The 24,617-nt window shown below is 42.1% G+C and overlaps 1 protein-coding gene across 1 annotated transcript in view; it reads left to right on the top strand.

Annotated features, from left to right (window-relative positions):
• Positions 1–24,617, top strand: part of P4HA3 (prolyl 4-hydroxylase subunit alpha 3) — a 170,396-nt gene that overhangs the window by 156 nt on the left and 145,623 nt on the right. Inside the window, exon 1 of the mRNA XM_075334745.1 lies at positions 1–23. This exon is cut by the window's left edge and continues 156 nt beyond it. Coding sequence (XP_075190860.1) covers positions 1–23 — 23 coding nt within the window. The remainder of the gene's footprint in view (positions 24–24,617) is intronic.

The raw sequence follows: 24,617 nt of genomic DNA, 5'->3' as shown, positions 1-24,617 counted from the left end.
CTCCGGCTCCGCGACCTCCGCAGGTATGCATGCTGTCCTCTATCCTGGGGTTTGTGTCCAGAAAGTATCAGAAACTTTTTATAAACTTTTGTCCCAATTTACTGTGGATACAGAAGGTTGTGCAGAGGAGCCGTGTGCAGCTGCCGCACCCGAACCCAGGGCTGCGGTCACACATCGCAACGCAAGGGCATTTCTGGCTCAATATTTTAATTGTTGCAGCAAAATAATACATCGATATCTCAACATGTGAACACGGCTCAATAGGGAAAAAGGGGCATGTTTAGCTTCTGTTCATAGATGAAGTCACTTTACTATTTTGCTGCGGTTTTTCCAATATCGATATAAAATTGGCGCCCTTTTAAGATGAATTTTGCAAAATCATGGGAAAATATCCATCTTGTTACCTCACCCTAAGGACAAACAAAATGTTATAAAAGAGGTATAAACTTGATTATTTCAATGCCATATTATGAGATGAATTTGGCCTAAGAGCTTGCAATCTATATATTCAGGACGCAGTGTTCCATGGGTTAATCATCTCTGGACTCCCCATGGGTGAAGTTATTTGGGAGGTTTCTCTGGCTAAGTCCTGACCAGTCCTGAATACCATAATTCTCTATATTTGGTCCCTCTTGACTACTGGAAGCGCTCAAAATGTGGCTGTTAGATTTCAGGTTGTCAGAGCTCCCCAAGAGCTCAAAATAGCCCAAAAACCCATATGAGAGCCTCCCGCTCGGGTCCTGGCTTTTTTGATGAGGACTGATAGAAAATAAATAATCTAATATTTAGTGAAATAATCACTGGAATTTATATTATTATTATTATTATTATTATTATTATTATTATTATTTTCATTTATTTCAAATTTCAGGGTTTTTCACAAAACGTTTTTGTTAACCTCTGATTGCCATGAATTGTGGGGTTACTGCACACAAAACACAGAGGGCAACCTCCTATCACTACAGAATGTCCCGCTGCGGCCGCCCTGCAGGGAAGAGCGGAGAATGTGATATAATCAGGAGAGACTTTTTACTTTTTATATTTTGCAATATTGGTTAAGTTATAGAGGTGATAGTAACAGTGGTGAAAAGGAGGTATACAACTAGTGGCAGAAGAAGTGACAGGAGGAGTAATAGTAGCATTATCAGGGTCACATGGTCATAGGCAGTAATAGCCGCAGTGACAGGAGGAGTAATAGTAGTACTATCAGGGTCACATGATCTTAGACAGTAATAGCAGCAGTGGCAGGAGGAGTAATAGTAGTACTATCAGGGTCACATGGTCAGAAGCAGTAATAGCAGCAGTGACAGGAGGAGAAATAGTAGTACTATAAGGGTCACATGGTCATTGGCACTAATAAGAGAAGTGACAGGAGGAGAAATAGTAGTATTATCAGGGTCACATGGTCATAGGCAGTAATAGCAGCAGTGGCAGGAGGAGTAATAGTAGTACTATCAAGGTTACGTGGTCAAAGGTAGAAAAAGCAGCAGTGACAGGAGGAGTAATAGTAGTACTATCAGGGTCACATGGTCATAGGCAGTAATAGCCGCAATGGCAGGAGGAGTAACAGTAGTATTATCAGGATCATATGGTCATTGGCAGTAATAGCAGCAGTGACAGGAGGAGTAATAGTGGTACTATCAGGGTCACATGGTCATAGGCAGTAATAGCAGTGACAGGAGGAGTAATAGTAGTATTTTCAAGGTCACATGGTCATAGGCAGTAATAGCCACAGTGACAGGAGGAGTTATAGCAGTACTATCAGGGTCACATAGTCAAAGGCAGTATCAGCAGCAGTGACAGGAGGAGTAATAGTAGTACTGTCAGGATCACATGGTCCTTGGCACTAATAAGAGCAGTGACAGGAGTAATAGTAGTACTATCAGAGTCACATGGTCAGAAGCAGTAATAGCAGAAGTGACAGGAGGAGTAATAGTAGTACTATAAGGGTCATTTGGTCATTGGCACTAAGAGAAGTGACAGGAGGAATAGTATTAGTACTATCAGGGTCACATGATCTTAGGCAGTAATAGCAGCAGTGCCAGGGGGAGTAATAATAGTACTATGAGGATCAAATCGTCATAGGCAGTATTAGCAGCAGTGAAAGAAGTAGTAATAGCAGTACTATCAGAGTCCCATGGTCACAGGCAGTACTAGCAGCAGTGACAGGAGGAGTAATAGTAGTATTATCAGGATCATATGGTCATAGGCAGTAATAGCAGCAGTGACAGGAGGAGTGATTCTGTATGCAACTTTAGACATGTAGTATACATATACTGTAGCTGTAGCAATGAATAGAGCTGTATGGCGGTCACTATATGATACTCAGTGTATGGCGGTCACTTTATGATACTCAGTGTATGGCGGTCACTTTATGATATTCAGTGTATGGCAGTCACTATATGATACTCAGTGTATGGCGCTCACTTTATGATATTCAGTGTATGGCACTCACTTTATCATACTCAGTGTATGGCGCTCACTATATGATATTCAGTGTATGGCACTCACTTTATGATATTCAGTGTATGGCGGTCACTATATGATACTCAGTGTATGGCGCTCACTTTATGATACTCAGTGTATGGCGGTCACTTTATCATACTCAGTGTATGGCGGTCACTATATGATATTCAGTGTATGGCACTCACTTTATCATACTCAGTGTATGGCGCTCACTTTATCATACTCAGTGTATGGCGCTCACTTTATGATACTCAGTGTATGGCGCTCACTTTATGATACTCAGTGTATGGCGCTCACTTTATCATACTCAGTGTATGGCGCTCACTTTATCATACTCAGTGTATGGCGCTCACTTTATGATACTCAGTGTATGGCGCTCACTATATGATACTCAGTGTATGGCGCTCACTTTATGATACTCAGTGTATGGCGCTCACTTTATGATACTCAGTGTATGGCGCTCACTTTATCATACTCAGTGTATGGCTCTCACTTTATGATACTCAGTGTATGGCGCTCACTATATGATACTCAGTGTATGGCGCTCACTTTATGATACTCAGTGTATGGCGCTCACTTTATCATACTCAGTGTATGGCTCTCACTTTATGATACTCAGTGTATGGCGCTCACTATATGATACTCAGTGTATGGCGCTCACTTTATGATACTCAGTGTATGGCGCTCACTTTATGATACTCAGTGTATGGCGCTCACTTTATCATACTCAGTGTATGGCGGTCACTATATGATACTCAGTGTATGGCGCTCACTTTATGATATTCAGTGTATGGCGCTCACTTTATCATACTCAGTGTATGGAGCTCACTTTATCATACTCAGTGTATGGCGCTCACTTTATCATACTCAGTGTATGGCGCTCACTTTATCATACTCAGTGTATGGCGCTCACTTTATGATACTCAGTGTATGGCGCTCACTTTATGATACTCAGTGTATGGCGCTCACTTTATCATACTCAGTGTATGGCGGTCACTATATGATACTCAGTGTATGGCGGTCACTATATGATACTCAGTGTATGGCGGTCACTTTATCATACTCAGTGTATGGCACTCACTATATATTACTCAGTGTATGGCGGTCACTTTATGATATTCAGTGTATGGCACTCACTATATGATATTCAGTGTATGGCGGTCACTTTATGATATTCAGTGTATGGCGCTCACTATATGATACTCAGTGTATGGCGGTCACTTTATGATACTCAGTGTATGGCGGTCACTTTATGATACTCAGTGTATGGCGCTCACTTTATCATACTCAGTGTATGGCGGTCACTTTATCATACTCAGTGTATGGCGCTCACTTTATCATACTCAGTGTATGGCGGTCACTTTATCATACTCAGTGTATGGCGCTGACTATATATTACTCAGTGTATGGCCCTCACTTTATGATACTCAGTGTATGGCACTCACTATATATTACTCAGTGTATGGCGCTCACTATATGATACTCAGTGTATGGCGGTCACTATATGATACTCAGTGTATGGCCCTCACTTTATCATACTCAGTGTATGGCGCTCACTATATGATACTCAGTGTATGGCGCTGACTATATGATACTCAGTGTATGGCGCTCACTTTATCATACTCAGTGTATGGCGCTCACTTTATCATACTCAGTGTATGGCGCTCACTTTATCATACTCAGTGTATGGCGCTCACTATATGATACTCAGTGTATGGCGCTCACTATATGATACTCAGTGTATGGCGCTCACTTTATCATACTCAGTGTATGGCGCTCACTTTATCATACTCAGTGTATGGCGCTCACTTTATCATACTCAGTGTATGGCGGTCACTATATGATACTCAGTGTATGGCACTCACTTTATCATACTCAGTGTATGGCGCTCACTTTATCATACTCAGTGTATGGCGCTCACTTTATCATACTCAGTGTATGGCGGTCACTATATGATACTCAGTGTATGGCACTCACTTTATCATAGTCAGTGTATGGCGGTCACTTTATCATACTCAGTGTATGGCGCTCACTTTATGATATTCAGTGTATGGCGCTCACTTTATGATATTCAGTGTATGGCGCTCACTTTATCATACTCAGTGTATGGCGCTCACTTTATCATACTCAGTGTATGGCGCTCACTTTATCATACTCAGTGTATGGCGCTCACTTTATGATACTCAGTGTATGGCGCTCACTTTATGATACTCAGTGTATGGCGCTCACTTTATCATACTCAGTGTATGGCGCTCACTTTATCATACTCAGTGTATGGCGCTCACTTTATCATACTCAGTGTATGGCGCTCACTTTATCATACTCAGTGTATGGCGGTCACTATATGATACTCAGTGTATGGCGCTCACTTTATCATAGTCAGTGTATGGCACTCACTTTATCATACTCAGTGTATGGCACTCACTTTATCATACTCAGTGTATGGCGCTCACTTTATCATACTCAGTGTATGGCGCTCACTTTATCATACTCAGTGTATGGCGCTCACTTTATCATAGTCAGTGTATGGCGCTCACTTTATCATACTCAGTGTATGGCGCTCACTTTATGATACTCAGTGTATGGCGCTCACTTTATGATACTCAGTGTATGGCGCTCACTTTATGATACTCAGTGTATGGCGCTCACTTTATCATACTCAGTGTATGGCGCTCACTTTATCATACTCAGTGTATGGCGCTCACTTTATGATACTCAGTGTATGGCGCTCACTTTATGATACTCAGTGTATGGCGCTCACTTTATGATACTCAGTGTATGGCGCTCACTTTATCATACTCAGTGTATGGCGGTCACTATATGATACTCAGTGTATGGCGCTCACTTTATGATATTCAGTGTATGGCGCTCACTTTATCATACTCAGTGTATGGCGCTCACTTTATCATACTCAGTGTATGGCGCTCACTTTATCATACTCAGTGTATGGCGCTCACTTTATGATACTCAGTGTATGGCGCTCACTTTATGATACTCAGTGTATGGCGCTCACTTTATCATACTCAGTGTATGGCGGTCACTATATGATACTCAGTGTATGGCGGTCACTATATGATACTCAGTGTATGGCGGTCAATATATGATACTCAGTGTATGGCGGTCACTTTATCATACTCAGTGTATGGCACTCACTATATATTACTCAGTGTATGGCGGTCACTTTATGATATTCAGTGTATGGCACTCACTATATGATATTCAGTGTATGGCACTCACTATATGATATTCAGTGTATGGCGGTCACTTTATGATATTCAGTGTATGGCGCTCACTATATGATACTCAGTGTATGGCGGTCACTTTATGATACTCAGTGTATGGCGGTCACTTTATGATACTCAGTGTATGGCGCTCACTTTATCATACTCAGTGTATGGCGGTCACTTTATCATACTCAGTGTATGGCGCTCACTTTATCATACTCAGTGTATGGCGCTGACTATATATTACTCAGTGTATGGCACTCACTTTATGATACTCAGTGTATGGCCCTCACTTTATGATACTCAGTGTATGGCACTCACTATATATTACTCAGTGTATGGCGGTCACTATATGATACTCAGTGTATGGCCCTCACTTTATCATACTCAGTGTATGGCGCTCACTATATGATACTCAGTGTATGGCGCTGACTATATGATACTCAGTGTATGGCGCTCACTTTATCATACTCAGTGTATGGCGCTCACTTTATCATACTCAGTGTATGGCGCTCACTTTATGATACTCAGTGTATGGCGCTCACTTTATGATACTCAGTGTATGGCGCTCACTTTATGATACTCAGTGTATGGCGCTCACTTTATGATACTCAGTGTATTGCGCTCACTTTATGATACTCAGTGTATGGCGCTCACTTTATGATACTCAGTGTATGGCGCTCACTTTATGATACTCAGTGTATGGCGCTCACTTTATGATATTCAGTGTATGGCGCTCACTTTATCATACTCACTGTATGGCGCTCACTTTATCATACTCAGTGTATGGCGCTCACTTTATCATACTCAGTGTATGGCGCTCACTTTATGATACTCAGTGTATGGCGCTCACTTTATCATACTCAGTGTATGGCGCTCACTTTATGATACTCAGTGTATGGCACTCACTTTATCATAGTCAGTGTATGGCGCTCACTTTATCATACTCAGTGTATGGCGGTCACTTTATCATACTCAGTGTATGGCGCTCACTTTATCATACTCAGTGTATGGCGCTCACTTTATCATACTCAGTGTATGGCGCTCACTTTATGATACTCAGTGTATGGCACTCACTTTATCATAGTCAGTGTATGGCGCTCACTTTATCATACTCAGTGTATGGCGCTCACTTTATCATACTCAGTGTATGGCGCTCACTTTATCATACTCAGTGTATGGCGCTCACTTTATCATACTCAGTGTATGGCGCTCACTTTATGATACTCAGTGTATGGCACTCACTTTATGATACTCAGTGTATGGCACTCACTTTATCATACTCAGTGTATGGCGCTCACTTTATCATACTCAGTGTATGGCACTCACTTTATGATACTCAGTGTATGGCACTCACTTTATCATACTCAGTGTATGGCGCTCACTTTATCATACTCAGTGTATGGCGCTCACTTTATCATACTCAGTGTATGGCACTCACTTTATGATACTCAGTGTATGGCGCTCACTTTATCATACTCAGTGTATGGCACTCACTTTATGATACTCAGTGTATGGCACTCACTTTATCATACTCAGTGTATGGCGCTCACTTTATCATACTCAGTGTATGGCGGTCACTTTATCATACTCAGTATATGGCACTCACTATATATTACTCAGTGTATGGCACTCACTATATGATATTCAGTGTATGGCGCTCACTTTATGATATTCAGTGTATGGCACTCACTATATGATATTCAGTGTATGGCACTCACTATATGATATTCAGTGTATGGCACTCACTATATGATATTCAGTGTATGGCGGTCACTTTATGATATTCAGTGTATGGCGCTCACTATATGATACTCAGTGTATGGCGGTCACTTTATGATACTCAGTGTATGGCGGTCACTTTATGATACTCAGTGTATGGCGCTCACTTTATCATACTCAGTGTATGGCGGTCACTTTATCATACTCAGTGTATGGCGCTCACTTTATCATACTCAGTGTATGGCCCTCACTTTATGATACTCAGTGTATGGCACTCACTATATATTACTCAGTGTATGGCGGTCACTATATGATACTCAGTGTATGGCCCTCACTTTATCATACTCAGTGTATGGCGCTCACTATATGATACTCAGTGTATGGCGCTGACTATATGATACTCAGTGTATGGCGCTCACTATATGATACTCAGTGTATGGCGCTCACTTTATCATACTCAGTGTATGGCGCTCACTTTATCATACTCAGTGTATGGCGCTCACTTTATCATACTCAGTGTATGGCGCTCACTTTATGATACTCAGTGTATGGCGCTCACTTTATGATACTCAGTGTATGGCGCTCACTTTATGATACTCAGTGTATGGCGCTCACTTTATGATACTCAGTGTATGGCGCTCACTTTATGATACTCAGTGTATGGCGCTCACTTTATGATACTCAGTGTATGGCGCTCACTTTATGATACTCAGTGTATGGCGCTCACTTTATGATATTCAGTGTATGGCGCTCACTTTATCATACTCAGTGTATGGCGCTCACTTTATCATACTCAGTGTATGGCGCTCACTTTATCATACTCAGTGTATGGCGCTCACTTTATCATACTCAGTGTATGGCGCTCACTTTATCATACTCAGTGTATGGCGCTCACTTTATCATACTCAGTGTATGGCGGTCACTATATGATACTCAGTGTATGGCACTCACTTTATCATACTCAGTGTATGGCGCTCACTTTATCATACTCAGTGTATGGCGGTCACTATATGATACTCAGTGTATGGCACTCACTTTATCATACTCAGTGTATGGCGGTCACTATATGATACTCAGTGTATGGCGCTCACTTTATCATACTCAGTGTATGGCACTCACTTTATCATACTCAGTGTATGGCGGTCACTTTATCATACTCAGTGTATGGCGCTCACTTTATGATATTCAGTGTATGGCGCTCACTTTATGATATTCAGTGTATGGCGCTGACTTTATCATACTCAGTGTATGGCGCTCACTTTATCATACTCAGTGTATGGCGCTCACTTTATGATACTCAGTGTATGGCGCTCACTTTATGATACTCAGTGTATGGCGCTCACTTTATGATACTCAGTGTATGGCGCTCACTTTATCATACTCAGTGTATGGCGCTCACTTTATCATACTCAGTGTATGGCGCTCACTTTATCATACTCAGTGTATGGCGCTCACTTTATCATACTCAGTGTATGGCGGTCACTATATGATACTCAGTGTATGGCGCTCACTTTATCATACTCAGTGTATGGCGCTCACTTTATCATACTCAGTGTATGGCGCTCACTTTATCATACTCAGTGTATGGCGCTCACTTTATCATACTCAGTGTATGGCGGTCACTATATGATACTCAGTGTATGGCACTCACTTTATCATACTCAGTGTATGGCACTCACTTTATCATACTCAGTGTATGGCGCTCACTTTATCATACTCAGTGTATGGCGCTCACTTTATCATACTCAGTGTATGGCGCTCACTTTATCATACTCAGTGTATGGCGCTCACTTTATCATACTCAGTGTATGGCGGTCACTATATGATACTCAGTGTATGGCACTCACTTTATCATAGTCAGTGTATGGCGGTCACTTTATCATACTCAGTGTATGGCGGTCACTATATGATACTCAGTGTATGGCACTCACTTTATGATATTCAGTGTATGGCGCTCACTTTATGATACTCAGTGTATGGCACTCACTTTATCATAGTCAGTGTATGGCGCTGACTATATGATACTCAGTGTATGGCGGTCACTTTATGATATTCAGTGTATGGCGCTCACTTTATCATACTCAGTGTATGGCGCTCACTTTATCATACTCAGTGTATGGCGCTCACTTTATCATACTCAGTGTATGGCGCTCACTTTATCATACTCAGTGTATGGCGCTCACTTTATCATACTCAGTGTATGGCGGTCACTTTATCATACTCAGTGTATGGCGGTCACTTTATCATACTCAGTGTATGGCGCTCACTTTATCATACTCAGTGTATGGCGCTCACTTTATCATACTCAGTGTATGGCGGTCACTTTATCATACTCAGTGTATGGCGGTCACTTTATCATACTCAGTGTATGGCGCTCACTTTATCATAGTCAGTGTATGGCGGTCACTTTATCATACTCAGTGTATGGCGCTCACTTTATCATAGTCAGTGTATGGCGCTCACTTTATCATACTCAGTGTATGGCGCTCACTTTATCATAGTCAGTGTATGGCGGTCACTTTATCATACTCAGTGTATGGCGCTCACTTTATCATACTCAGTGTATGGCGCTCACTTTATGATACTCAGTGTATGGCGGTCACTTTATCATACTCAGTGTATGGCGCTCACTTTATGATACTCAGTGTATGGCACTCACTTTATCATAGTCAGTGTATGGCGCTCACTTTATCATACTCAGTGTATGGCGGTCACTTTATCATACTCAGTGTATGGCGCTCACTTTATCATACTCAGTGTATGGCGCTCACTTTATCATACTCAGTGTATGGCGCTCACTTTATCATACTCAGTGTATGGCGCTCACTTTATCATAGTCAGTGTATGGCGCTCACTTTATCATACTCAGTGTATGGCACTCACTTTATCATACTCAGTGTATGGCGCTCACTTTATGATACTCACTGTATGGCGCTCACTTTATCATACTCAGTGTATGGCACTCACTTTATCATACTCAGTGTATGGCGCTCACTTTATCATACTCAGTGTATGGCGCTCACTTTATGATACTCAGTGTATGGCGCTCACTTTATCATACTCAGTGTATGGCGCTCACTTTATGATACTCAGTGTATGGCGGTCACTTTATCATACTCAGTGTATGGCGCTCACTTTATGATACTCAGTGTATGGCACTCACTTTATCATAGTCAGTGTATGGCGCTCACTTTATCATACTCAGTGTATGGCGGTCACTTTATCATACTCAGTGTATGGCGCTCACTTTATCATACTCAGTGTATGGCGCTCACTTTATCATACTCAGTGTATGGCGCTCACTTTATCATACTCAGTGTATGGCGCTCACTTTATCATAGTCAGTGTATGGCGCTCACTTTATCATACTCAGTGTATGGCACTCACTTTATCATACTCAGTGTATGGCGCTCACTTTATGATACTCACTGTATGGCACTCACTTTATCATACTCAGTGTATGGCGCTCACTTTATCATACTCAGTGTATGGCGCTCACTTTATGATACTCAGTGTATGGCACTCACTTTATCATAGTCAGTGTATGGCGCTCACTTTATCATACTCAGTGTATGGCGGTCACTTTATCATACTCAGTGTATGGCGCTCACTTTATCATACTCAGTGTATGGCGCTCACTTTATCATACTCAGTGTATGGCACTCACTTTATGATACTCAGTGTATGGCGCTCACTTTATGATACTCAGTGTATGGCACTCACTTTATCATAGTCAGTGTATGGCGCTCACTTTATCATACTCAGTGTATGGCGGTCACTTTATCATACTCAGTGTATGGCGCTCACTTTATCATACTCAGTGTATGGCGCTCACTTTATCATACTCAGTGTATGGCACTCACTTTATGATACTCAGTGTATGGCACTCACTTTATCATACTCAGTGTATGGCGCTCACTTTATCATACTCAGTGTATGGCGCTCACTTTATCATACTCAGTGTATGGCACTCACTTTATGATACTCAGTGTATGGCGCTCACTTTATCATACTCAGTGTATGGCGCTCACTTTATCATAGTCAGTGTATGGCGGTCACTTTATCATACTCAGTGTATGGCGCTCACTATATGATACTCAGTGTATGGCGGTCACTTTATGATACTCAGTGTATGGCGGTCACTATATCATACTCAGTGTATGGCGCTCACTATATGATACTCAGTGTATGGCGCTCACTTTATCATAGTCAGTGTATGGCGCTCACTATATGATATTCAGTGTATGGCGCTCACTTTATCATAGTCAGTGTATGGCGCGCACTATATGATATTCAGTGTATGGCGCTCACTTTATGATACTCAGTGTATGGCGGTCACTTTATGATATTCAGTGTATGGCGCTCACTATATCATACTCAGTGTATGGCGCTCACTATATGATACTCAGTGTATGGCGCTCACTTTATCATACTCAGTGTATGGCGCTCACTTTATCATACTCAGTGTATGGCGCTCACTTTATCATACTCAGTGTATGGCGCTCACTTTATCATACTCAGTGTATGGCGCTCACTTTATCATACTCAGTGTATGGCGCTCACTTTATCATAGTCAGTGTATGGCGCTCACTTTATCATACTCAGTGTATGGCACTCACTTTATCATACTCAGTGTATGGCGCTCACTTTATGATACTCACTGTATGGCACTCACTTTATCATACTCAGTGTATGGCGCTCACTTTATCATACTCAGTGTATGGCGCTCACTTTATGATACTCAGTGTATGGCACTCACTTTATCATAGTCAGTGTATGGCGCTCACTTTATCATACTCAGTGTATGGCGGTCACTTTATCATACTCAGTGTATGGCGCTCACTTTATCATACTCAGTGTATGGCGCTCACTTTATCATACTCAGTGTATGGCACTCACTTTATGATACTCAGTGTATGGCGCTCACTTTATGATACTCAGTGTATGGCACTCACTTTATCATAGTCAGTGTATGGCGCTCACTTTATCATACTCAGTGTATGGCGGTCACTTTATCATACTCAGTGTATGGCGCTCACTTTATCATACTCAGTGTATGGCGCTCACTTTATCATACTCAGTGTATGGCACTCACTTTATGATACTCAGTGTATGGCACTCACTTTATCATACTCAGTGTATGGCGCTCACTTTATCATACTCAGTGTATGGCGCTCACTTTATCATACTCAGTGTATGGCACTCACTTTATGATACTCAGTGTATGGCGCTCACTTTATCATACTCAGTGTATGGCGCTCACTTTATCATAGTCAGTGTATGGCGGTCACTTTATCATACTCAGTGTATGGCGCTCACTATATGATACTCAGTGTATGGCGGTCACTTTATGATACTCAGTGTATGGCGGTCACTATATCATACTCAGTGTATGGCGCTCACTATATGATACTCAGTGTATGGCGCTCACTTTATCATAGTCAGTGTATGGCGCTCACTATATGATATTCAGTGTATGGCGCTCACTTTATCATAGTCAGTGTATGGCGCGCACTATATGATATTCAGTGTATGGCGCTCACTTTATGATACTCAGTGTATGGCGGTCACTTTATGATATTCAGTGTATGGCGCTCACTATATCATACTCAGTGTATGGCGCTCACTATATGATACTCAGTGTATGGCGCTCACTTTATCATACTCAGTGTATGGCGCTCACTTTATCATACTCAGTGTATGGCGCTCACTTTATCATACTCAGTGTATGGCGCTCACTTTATCATACTCAGTGTATGGCGCTCACTTTATCATAGTCAGTGTATGGCGGTCACTTTATCATACTCAGTGTATGGCGCTCACTTTATCATACTCAGTGTATGGCGCTCACTATATGATACTCAGTGTATGGCGGTCACTTTATGATACTCAGTGTATGGCGGTCACTATATCATACTCAGTGTATGGCGCTCACTATATGATACTCAGTGTATGGCGCTCACTTTATCATAGTCAGTGTATGGCGCTCACTATATGATATTCAGTGTATGGCGCTCACTTTATCATAGTCAGTGTATGGCGCGCACTATATGATATTCAGTGTATGGCGCTCACTTTATGATACTCAGTGTATGGCGGTCACTTTATGATATTCAGTGTATGGCGCTCACTATATCATACTCAGTGTATGGCGCTCACTATATGATACTCAGTGTATGGCGCTCACTTTATCATACTCAGTGTATGGCGCTCACTTTATCATACTCAGTGTATGGCGCTCACTTTATCATACTCAGTGTATGGCGGTCACTTTATCATACTCAGTGTATGGCGCTCACTATATGATACTCAGTGTATGGCGCTCACTTTATCATAGTCAGTGTATGGCGCTCACTTTATCATACTCAGTGTATGGCGCTCACTATATGATACTCAGTGTATGGCGCTCACTTTATCATACTCAGTGTATGGCGCTCACTTTATCATACTCAGTGTATGGCGCTCACTTTATCATACTCAGTGTATGGCGCTCACTTTATCATACTCAGTGTATGGCGCTCACTTTATCATACTCAGTGTATGGCGCTCACTATATGATACTCAGTGTATGGCGCTCACTTTATCATAGTCAGTGTATGGCGCTCACTTTATCATACTCAGTGTATGGCGGTCACTTTATCATAGTCAGTGTATGGCGCTCACTTTATCATACTCAGTGTATGGCGCTCACTATATGATACTCAGTGTATGGCGCTCACTTTATCATACTCAGTGTATGGCGCTCACTTTATCATACTCAGTGTATGGCGCTCACTTTATCATACTCAGTGTATGGCGCTCACTTTATCATACTCAGTGTATGGCGCTCACTTTATCATACTCAGTGTATGGCGCTCACTATATGATACTCAGTGTATGGCGCTCACTTTATCATAGTCAGTGTATGGCGCTCACTTTATCATACTCAGTGTATGGCGGTCACTTTATCATACTCAGTGTATGGCGCTCACTTTATCATAGTCAGTGTATGGCGGTCACTTTATCATACTCAGTGTATGGCGCTCACTTTATCATAGTCAGTGTATGGCGGTCACTTTATCATACTCAGTGTATGGCGGTCACTTTATCATACTCAGTGTATGGCGCTCACTTTATCATAGTCAGTGTATGGCGCTCACTTTATCATACTCAGTGTATGGCGGTCACTTTATCATACTCAGTGTATGGCGCTCACTTTATCATACTCAGTGTATGGCGCTCACTATATGATACTCAGTGTATGGCGCTCACTTTATCATAGTCAGTGTATGGCGCTCACTTTATCATACTCAGTGTATGGCACTCACTTTATCATAGTCAGTGTATGGCGCTCACTTTATCATACTCAGTGCATGGCGGTCACTTTATCATACTCAGTGTATGGCGCTCACTATATGATACTCAGTGTATGGCGCTCACTTTATCATACTCAGTGTATGGCGCTCACTTTATCATATTCAGTGTATGGCGCTCACTTTATGATATTCAGTGTATGGCGCTCACTTTATCATACTCAGTGTATGGCGCTCACTTTATCATACTCAGTGTATGGCGCTCACTTTATCATATTCAGTGTATGGCGCTCACTTTATGATATTCAGTGTATGGCGCTCACTTTATCATACTCAGTGTATGGCGCTCACTTTATCATACTCAGTGTATGGCGCTCACTTTATCATACTCAGTGTATGGCGCTCACTTTATCATATTCAGTGTATGGCGCTCACTTTATCATACTCAGTGTATGGCGCTCACTTTATCATACTCAGTGTATGGCGCTCACTATATGATACTCAGTGTATGGCGGTCACTTTATGATACTCAGTGTATGGCGCTCACTTTATCATACTCAGTGTATGGCGCTCACTTTATCATACTCAGTGTATGGCGCTCACTTTATGATACTCAGTGTATGGCGGTCACTTTATCATAGTCAGTGTATGGCGCTCACTTTATGATACTCAGTGTATGGCGCTCACTTTATGATACTCAGTGTATGGCGCTCACTTTATGATACTCAGTGTATGGCACTCACTTTATCATAGTCAGTGTATGGCGCTCACTTTATGATACTCAGTGTATGGCGCTCACTTTATGATACTCAGTGTATGGCGCTCACTTTATGATACTCAGTGTATGGCGCTCACTTTATGATACTCAGTGTATGGCGCTCACTTTATCATACTCAGTGTATGGCGCTCACTTTATCATACTCAGTGTATGGCGCTCACTTTATCATACTCAGTGTATGGCACTCACTTTATCATACTCAGTGTATGGCGCTCACTTTATCATACTCAGTGTATGGCGCTCACTTTATCATACTCAGTGTATGGCGCTCACTTTATCATACTCAGTGTATGGCGGTCACTATATGATACTCAGTGTATGGCACTCACTTTATCATAGTCAGTGTATGGCGGTCACTTTATCATACTCAGTGTATGGCGCTCACTTTATCATACTCAGTGTATGGCACTCACTTTATGATATTCAGTGTATGGCGCTCACTTTATCATACTCAGTGTATGGCGCTCACTTTATCATACTCAGTGTATGGCGCTCACTTTATCATACTCAGTGTATGGCGGTCACTTTATCATACTCAGTGTATGGCTCTCACTTTATCATACTCAGTGTATGGCGCTCACTTTATCATACTCAGTGTATGGCGCTCACTTTATCATACTCAGTGTATGGCACTCACTTTATCATACTCAGTGTATGGCGCTCACTTTATCATACTCAGTGCATGGCGCTCACTTTATCATACTCAGTGTATGGCGCTCACTTTATCATACTCAGTGTATGGCGGTCACTATATGATACTCAGTGTATGGCACTCACTTTATCATAGTCAGTGTATGGCGGTCACTTTATCATACTCAGTGTATGGCGGTCACTTTATGATACTCAGTGTATGGCGCTCACTTTATCATACTCAGTGTATGGCACTCACTTTATGATATTCAGTGTATGGCGCTCACTTTATCATACTCAGTGTATGGCGCTCACTTTATCATACTCAGTGTATGGCGCTCACTTTATCATACTCAGTGTATGGCGGTCACTTTATCATACTCAGTGTATGGCGCTCACTTTATCATACTCAGTGTATGGCGCTCACTTTATGATACTCAGTGTATGGCGCTCACTTTATGATACTCAGTGTATGGCGCTCACTTTATCATACTCAGTGTATGGCGCTCACTTTATCATACTCAGTGTATGGCGCTCACTTTATCATACTCAGTGTATGGCGCTCACTTTATCATACTCAGTGTATGGCGGTCACTATATGATACTCAGTGTATGGCGCTCACTTTATCATACTCAGTGTATGGCGCTCACTTTATGATATTCAGTGTATGGCGCTCACTTTATCATACTCAGTGTATGGCGCTCACTTTATCATACTCAGTGTATGGCGCTCACTTTATCATACTCAGTGTATGGCGCTCACTTTATGATACTCAGTGTATGGCGCTCACTTTATCATACTCAGTGTATGGCGCTCACTTTATCATACTCAGTGTATGGCGGTCACTATATGATACTCAGTGTATGGCGCTCACTTTATCATAGTCAGTGTATGGAGCTCACTTTATCATACTCAGTGTATGGCGCTCACTTTATCATACTCAGTGTATGGCGCTCACTTTATCATACTCAGTGTATGGCGCTCACTTTATCATACTCAGTGTATGGCGGTCACTATATGATACTCAGTGTATGGCACTCACTTTATCATAGTCAGTGTATGGCGGTCACTTTATCATACTCAGTGTATGGCGCTCACTTTATCATACTCAGTGTATGGCGCTCACTTTATCATACTCAGTGTATGGCGCTCACTTTATGATACTCAGTGTATGGCGCTCACTTTATGATACTCAGTGTATGGCGCTCACTTTATCATACTCAGTGTATGGCGCTCACTTTATCATACTCAGTGTATGGCGCTCACTTTATCATACTCAGTGTATGGCGCTCACTTTATCATACTCAGTGTATGGCGGTCACTATATGATACTCAGTGTATGGCGCTCACTTTATCATACTCAGTGTATGGCGCTCACTTTATGATATTCAGTGTATGGCGCTCACTTTATCATACTCAGTGTATGGCGCTCACTTTATCATACTCAGTGTATGGCGCTCACTTTATCATACTCAGTGTATGGCGCTCACTTTATGATACTCAGTGTATGGCGCTCACTTTATGATACTCAGTGTATGGCGCTCACTTTATCATACTCAGTGTATGGCGCTCACTTTATCATACTCAGTGTATGGCGGTCACTATATGATACTCAGTGTATGGCGCTCACTTTATCATAGTCAGTGTATGGCGCTCACTTTATCATACTCAGTGTATGGCACTCACTTTATCATACTCAGTGTATGGCGCTCACTTTATCATACTCAGTGTATGGCGCTCACTTTATCATACTCAGTGTATGGCGCTCACTTTATCATAGTCAGTGTATGGCGGTCACTATATGATACTCAGTGTATGGCACTCACTTTATCATAGTCAGTGTATGGCGGTCACTATATGATACTCAGTGTATGGCGCTCACTTTATCATAGTCAGTGTATGGCGCTCACTTTATCATACTCAGTGTATGGCACTCACTTTATCATACTCAGTGTATGGCGCTCACTTTATCATACTCAGTGTATGGCGCTCACTTTATCATACTCAGTGTATGGCGCTCACTTTATCATACTCAGTGTATGGCGGTCACTATATGATACTCAGTGTATGGCGCTCACTTTATCATACTCAGTGTATGGCGCTCACTTTATCATAGTCAGTGTATGGCGGTCACTTTATCATACTCAGTGTATGGCGGTCACTTTATCATAGTCAGTGTATGGCGGTCACTTTATCATACTCAGTGTATGGCGCTCACTTTATCATACTCAGTGTATGGCGCTCACTTTATCATACTCAGTGTATGGCGCTCACTTTATGATACTCAGTGTATGGCGCTCACTTTATGATACTCAGTGTATGGCGCTCACTTTATCATACTCAGTGTATGGCGCTCACTTTATCATACTCAGTGTATGGCGCTCACTTTATCATACTCAGTGTATGGCGCTCACTTTATCATACTCAGTGTATGGCGGTCACTATATGATACTCAGTGTATGGCGCTCACTTTATCATACTCAGTGTATGGCGCTCACTTTATGATATTCAGTGTATGGCGCTCACTTTATCATACTCAGTGTATGGCGCTCACTTTATCATACTCAGTGTATGGCGCTCACTTTATCATACTCAGTGTATGGCGCTCACTTTATGATACTCAGTGTATGGCGCTCACTTTATGATACTCAGTGTATGGCGCTCACTTTATCATACTCAGTGTATGGCGCTCACTTTATCATACTCAGTGTATGGCGGTCACTATATGATACTCAGTGTATGGCGCTCACTTTATCATAGTCAGTGTATGGCGCTCACTTTATCATACTCAGTGTATGGCACTCACTTTATCATACTCAGTGTATGGCGCTCACTTTATCATACTCAGTGTATGGCGCTCACTTTATCATACTCAGTGTATGGCGCTCACTTTATCATACTCAGTGTATGGCGGTCACTATATGATACTCAGTGTATGGCACTCACTTTATCATAGTCAGTGTATGGCGGTCACTATATGATACTCAGTGTATGGCGCTCACTTTATCATAGTCAGTGTATGGCGCTCACTTTATCATACTCAGTGTATGGCACTCACTTTATCATACTCAGTGTATGGCGCTCACTTTATCATACTCAGTGTATGGCGCTCACTTTATCATACTCAGTGTATGGCGCTCACTTTATCATACTCAGTGTATGGCGGTCACTATATGATACTCAGTGTATGGCACTCACTTTATCATAGTCAGTGTATGGCGGTCACTTTATCATACTCAGTGTATGGCGCTCACTTTATCATACTCAGTGTATGGCACTCACTTTATGATAGTCAGTGTATGGCGGTCACTTTATCATACTCAGTGTATGGCGCTCACTTTATCATACTCAGTGTATGGCGCTCACTTTATCATAGTCAGTGTATGGCGGTCACTATATGATACTCAGTGTATGGCGCTCACTTTATCATACTCAGTGTATGGCGCTCACTTTATGATACTCAGTGTATGGCACTCACTTTATCATAGTCAGTGTATGGCGCTGACTATATGATACTCAGTGTATGGCGGTCACTTTATCATACTCAGTGTATGGCGCTCACTTTATCATACTCAGTGTATGGCAGTCACTTTATGATATTCAGTGTATGGCGCTCACTTTATCATACTCAGTGTATGGCGCTCACTTTATCATACTCAGTGTATGGCGCTCACTTTATCATACTCAGTGTATGGCGCTCACTTTATCATACTCAGTGTATGGCGGTCACTTTATCATACTCAGTGTATGGCGCTCACTTTATCATAGTCAGTGTATGGCGGTCACTTTATCATACTCAGTGTATGGCGCTCACTTTACCATAGTCAGTGTATGGCGCTCACTTTATCATACTCAGTGTATGGCGCTCACTTTATCATAGTCAGTGTATGGCGGTCACTTTATCATACTCAGTGTATGGCGCTCACTTTATCATACTCAGTGTATGGCGCTCACTTTATGATACTCAGTGTATGGCGGTCACTTTATCATACTCAGTGTATGGCGCTCACTTTATGATACTCAGTGTATGGCACTCACTTTATCATAGTCAGTGTATGGCGCTCACTTTATCATACTCAGTGTATGGCGGTCACTTTATCATACTCAGTGTATGGCGCTCACTTTATCATACTCAGTGTATGGCGCTCACTTTATCATACTCAGTGTATGGCGCTCACTTTATGATACTCACTGTATGGCGCTCACTTTATCATACTCAGTGTATGGCGCTCACTTTATCATACTCAGTGTATGGCGCTCACTTTATGATACTCAGTGTATGGCGCTCACTTTATCATACTCAGTGTATGGCGCTCACTTTATGATACTCAGTGTATGGCACTCACTTTATCATACTCAGTGTATGGCGCTCACTTTATCATACTCAGTGTATGGCGCTCACTTTATCATACTCAGTGTATGGCACTCACTTTATGATACTCAGTGTATGGCGCTCACTTTATCATACTCAGTGTATGGCGCTCACTTTATCATAGTCAGTGTATGGCGGTCACTTTATCATACTCAGTGTATGGCGCTCACTTTATCATAGTCAGTGTATGGCGCTCACTTTATCATACTCAGTGTATGGCGCTCACTTTATGATACTCAGTGTATGGCGCTCACTATATCATACTCAGTGTATGGCGCTCACTATATGATACTCAGTGTATGGCGCTCACTTTATCATAGTCAGTGTATGGCGCTCACTATATGATATTCAGTGTATGGCGCTCACTTTATCATAGTCAGTGTATGGCGCGTACTATATGATATTCAGTGTATGGCGCTCACTTTATGATACTCAGTGTATGGCGGTCACTTTATGATACTCAGTGTATGGCGCTCACTATATCATACTCAGTGTATGGCGCTCACTATATGATACTCAGTGTATGGCGCTCACTTTATCATACTCAGTGTATGGCGCTCACTTTATCATACTCAGTGTATGGCGCTCACTTTATCATACTCAGTGTATGGCGCTCACTTTATGATACTCAGTGTATGGCGCTCACTTTATCATACTCAGTGTATGGCGCTCACTTTATCATACTCAGTGTATGGCACTCACTTTATCATACTCAGTGTATGGCGGTCACTTTATCATACTCAGTGTATGGCGGTCACTTTATCATACTCAGTGTATGGCGCTCACTATATGATACTCAGTGTATGGCGCTCACTTTATCATAGTCAGTGTATGGCGCTCACTTTATCATACTCAGTGTATGGCGCTCACTTTATCATACTCAGTGTATGGCACTCACTTTATCATAGTCAGTGTATGGCGCTCACTTTATCATACTCAGTGTATGGCACTCACTTTATCATAGTCAGTGTATGGCGCTCACTTTATCATACTCAGTGTATGGCGGTCACTTTATCATAGTCAGTGTATGGCGCTCACTATATGATACTCAGTGTATGGCGCTCACTTTATCATACTCAGTGTATGGCGCTCACTATATGATACTCAGTGTATGGCGGTCACTTTATGATACTCAGTGTATGGCGGTCACTTTATGATACTCAGTGTATGGCGCTCACTTTATCATACTCAGTGTATGGCGCTCACTTTATCATATTCAGTGTATGGCGCTCACTTTATGATATTCAGTGTATGGCGCTCACTTTATCATACTCAGTGTATGGCGCTCACTTTATCATACTCAGTGTATGGCGCTCACTTTATCATATTCAGTGTATGGCGCTCACTTTATGATATTCAGTGTATGGCGCTCACTTTATTATACTCAGTGTATGGCGCTCACTTTATCATACTCAGTGTATGGCGCTCACTTTATCATACTCAGTGTATGGCGCTCACTTTATGATACTCAGTGTATGGCGGTCACTTTATGATACTCAGTGTATGGCGCTCACTTTATCATACTCAGTGTATGGCGCTCACTTTATCATATTCAGTGTATGGCGCTCACTTTATCATACTCAGTGTATGGCGCTCACTTTATCATACTCAGTGTATGGCGCTCACTTTATCATACTCAGTGTATGGCGCTCACTTTATGATACTCAGTGTATGGCGGTCACTTTATGATATTCAGTGTATGGCGCTCACTTTATCATACTCAGTGTATGGCGCTCACTTTATCATACTCAGTGTATGGCGCTCACTTTATCATATTCAGTGTATGGCGCTCACTTTATGATATTCAGTGTATGGCGCTCACTTTATTATACTCAGTGTATGGCGCTCACTTTATCATACTCAGTGTATGGCGCTCACTTTATCATACTCAGTGTATGGCGCTCACTTTATGATACTCAGTGTATGGCGGTCACTTTATGATACTCAGTGTATGGCGCTCACTTTATCATACTCAGTGTATGGCGCTCACTTTATCATATTCAGTGTATGGCGCTCACTTTATCATACTCAGTGTATGGCGCTCACTTTATCATACTCAGTGTATGGCGCTCACTTTATCATATTCAGTGTATGGCGCTCACTTTATGATATTCAGTGTATGGCGCTCACTTTATCATACTCAGTGTATGGCGCTCACTTTATCATACTCAGTGTATGGCGCTCACTTTATCATACTCAGTGTATGGCGCTCACTTTATCATACTCAGTGTATGGCGCTCACTTTATCATACTCAGTGTATGGCGCTCACTTTATGATACTCAGTGTATGGCGCTCACTATATGATACTCAGTGTATGGCGCTCACTTTATCATAGTCAGTGTATGGCGCTCACTATATGATATTCAGTGTATGGCGCTCACTTTATCATAGTCAGTGTATGGCGCTCACTATATCATACTCAGTGTATGGCGCTCACTTTATTATACTCAGTGTATGGCGGTCACTTTATGATACTCAGTGTATGGCGCTCACTTTATCATACTCAGTGTATGGCGCTCACTTTATCATACTCAGTGTATGGCGCTCACTTTATCATACTCAGTGTATGGCGCTCACTTTATCATACTCAGTGTATGGCGGTCACTTTATCATACTCAGTGTATGGCGGTCACTTTATCATAGTCAGTGTATGGCGGTCACTTTATCATACTCAGTGTATGGCGCTCACTATATGATACTCAGTGTATGGCGCTCACTTTATGATACTCAGTGTATGGCACTCACTTTATCATACTCAGTGTATGGCACTCACTTTATCATAGTCAGTGTATGGCGCTCACTTTATGATACTCAGTGTATGGCGCTCACTTTATCATACTCAGTGTATGGCGCTCACTTTATCATACTCAGTGTATGGCGCTCACTTTATCATAGTCAGTGTATGGCGGTCACTTTATCATACTCAGTGTATGGCGCTCACTTTATCATAGTCAGTGTATGGCGCTCACTTTATCATACTCAGTGTATGGCGCTCACTTTATCATAGTCAGTGTATGGCGGTCACTTTATCATACTCAGTGTATGGCGCTCACTTTATCATACTCAGTGTATGGCGCTCACTTTATGATACTCAGTGTATGGCGGTCACTTTATCATACTCAGTGTATGGCGCTCACTTTATGATACTCAGTGTATGGCGCTCACTTTATCATAGTCAGTGTATGGCGCTCACTATATGATATTCAGTGTATGGCGCTCACTTTATCATAGTCAGTGTATGGCGCTCACTATATCATACTCAGTGTATGGCGCTCACTTTATTATACTCAGTGTATGGCGGTCACTTTATGATACTCAGTGTATGGCGCTCACTTTATCATACTCAGTGTATGGCGCTCACTTTATCATACTCAGTGTATGGCGCTCACTTTATCATACTCAGTGTATGGCGCTCACTTTATCATACTCAGTGTATGGCAGTCACTTTATCATACTCAGTGTATGGCGGTCACTTTATCATAGTCAGTGTATGGCGGTCACTTTATCATACTCAGTGTATGGCGCTCACTATATGATACTCAGTGTATGGCGCTCACTTTATGATACTCAGTGTATGGCGGTCACTTTATCATACTCAGTGTATGGCGCTCACTATATGATACTCAGTGTATGGCGCTCACTTTATCATAGTCAGTGTATGGCGCTCACTTTATCATACTCAGTGTATGGCGCTCACTTTATGATACTCAGTGTATGGCGCTCACTTTATCATACTCAGTGTATGGCGCTCACTTTATCATACTCAGTGTATGGCGGTCACTTTATCATACTCAGTGTATGGCGGTCACTTTATCATACTCAGTGTATGGCGCTCACTTTATCATACTCAGTGTATGGCGCTCACTTTATCATACTCAGTGTATGGCGCTCACTTTATCATACTCAGTGTATGGCGCTCACTTTATCATACTCAGTGTATGGCGCTCACTTTATCATACTCAGTGTATGGCGCTCACTTTATCATAGTCAGTGTATGGCGCTCACTTTATCATACTTAGTGTATGGCGCTCACTATATGATACTCAGTGTATGGCGCTCACTTTATCATACTCAGTGTATGGCGCTCACTTTATCATACTCAGTGTATGGCGCTCACTATATGATACTCAG

This window comes from Anomaloglossus baeobatrachus, chromosome 2, assembly GCF_048569485.1.
Source record: "Anomaloglossus baeobatrachus isolate aAnoBae1 chromosome 2, aAnoBae1.hap1, whole genome shotgun sequence".
Lineage (NCBI taxonomy): Eukaryota > Metazoa > Chordata > Amphibia > Anura > Aromobatidae > Anomaloglossus > Anomaloglossus baeobatrachus.
This window is presented reverse-complemented; position numbering and strand designations above follow the sequence as displayed.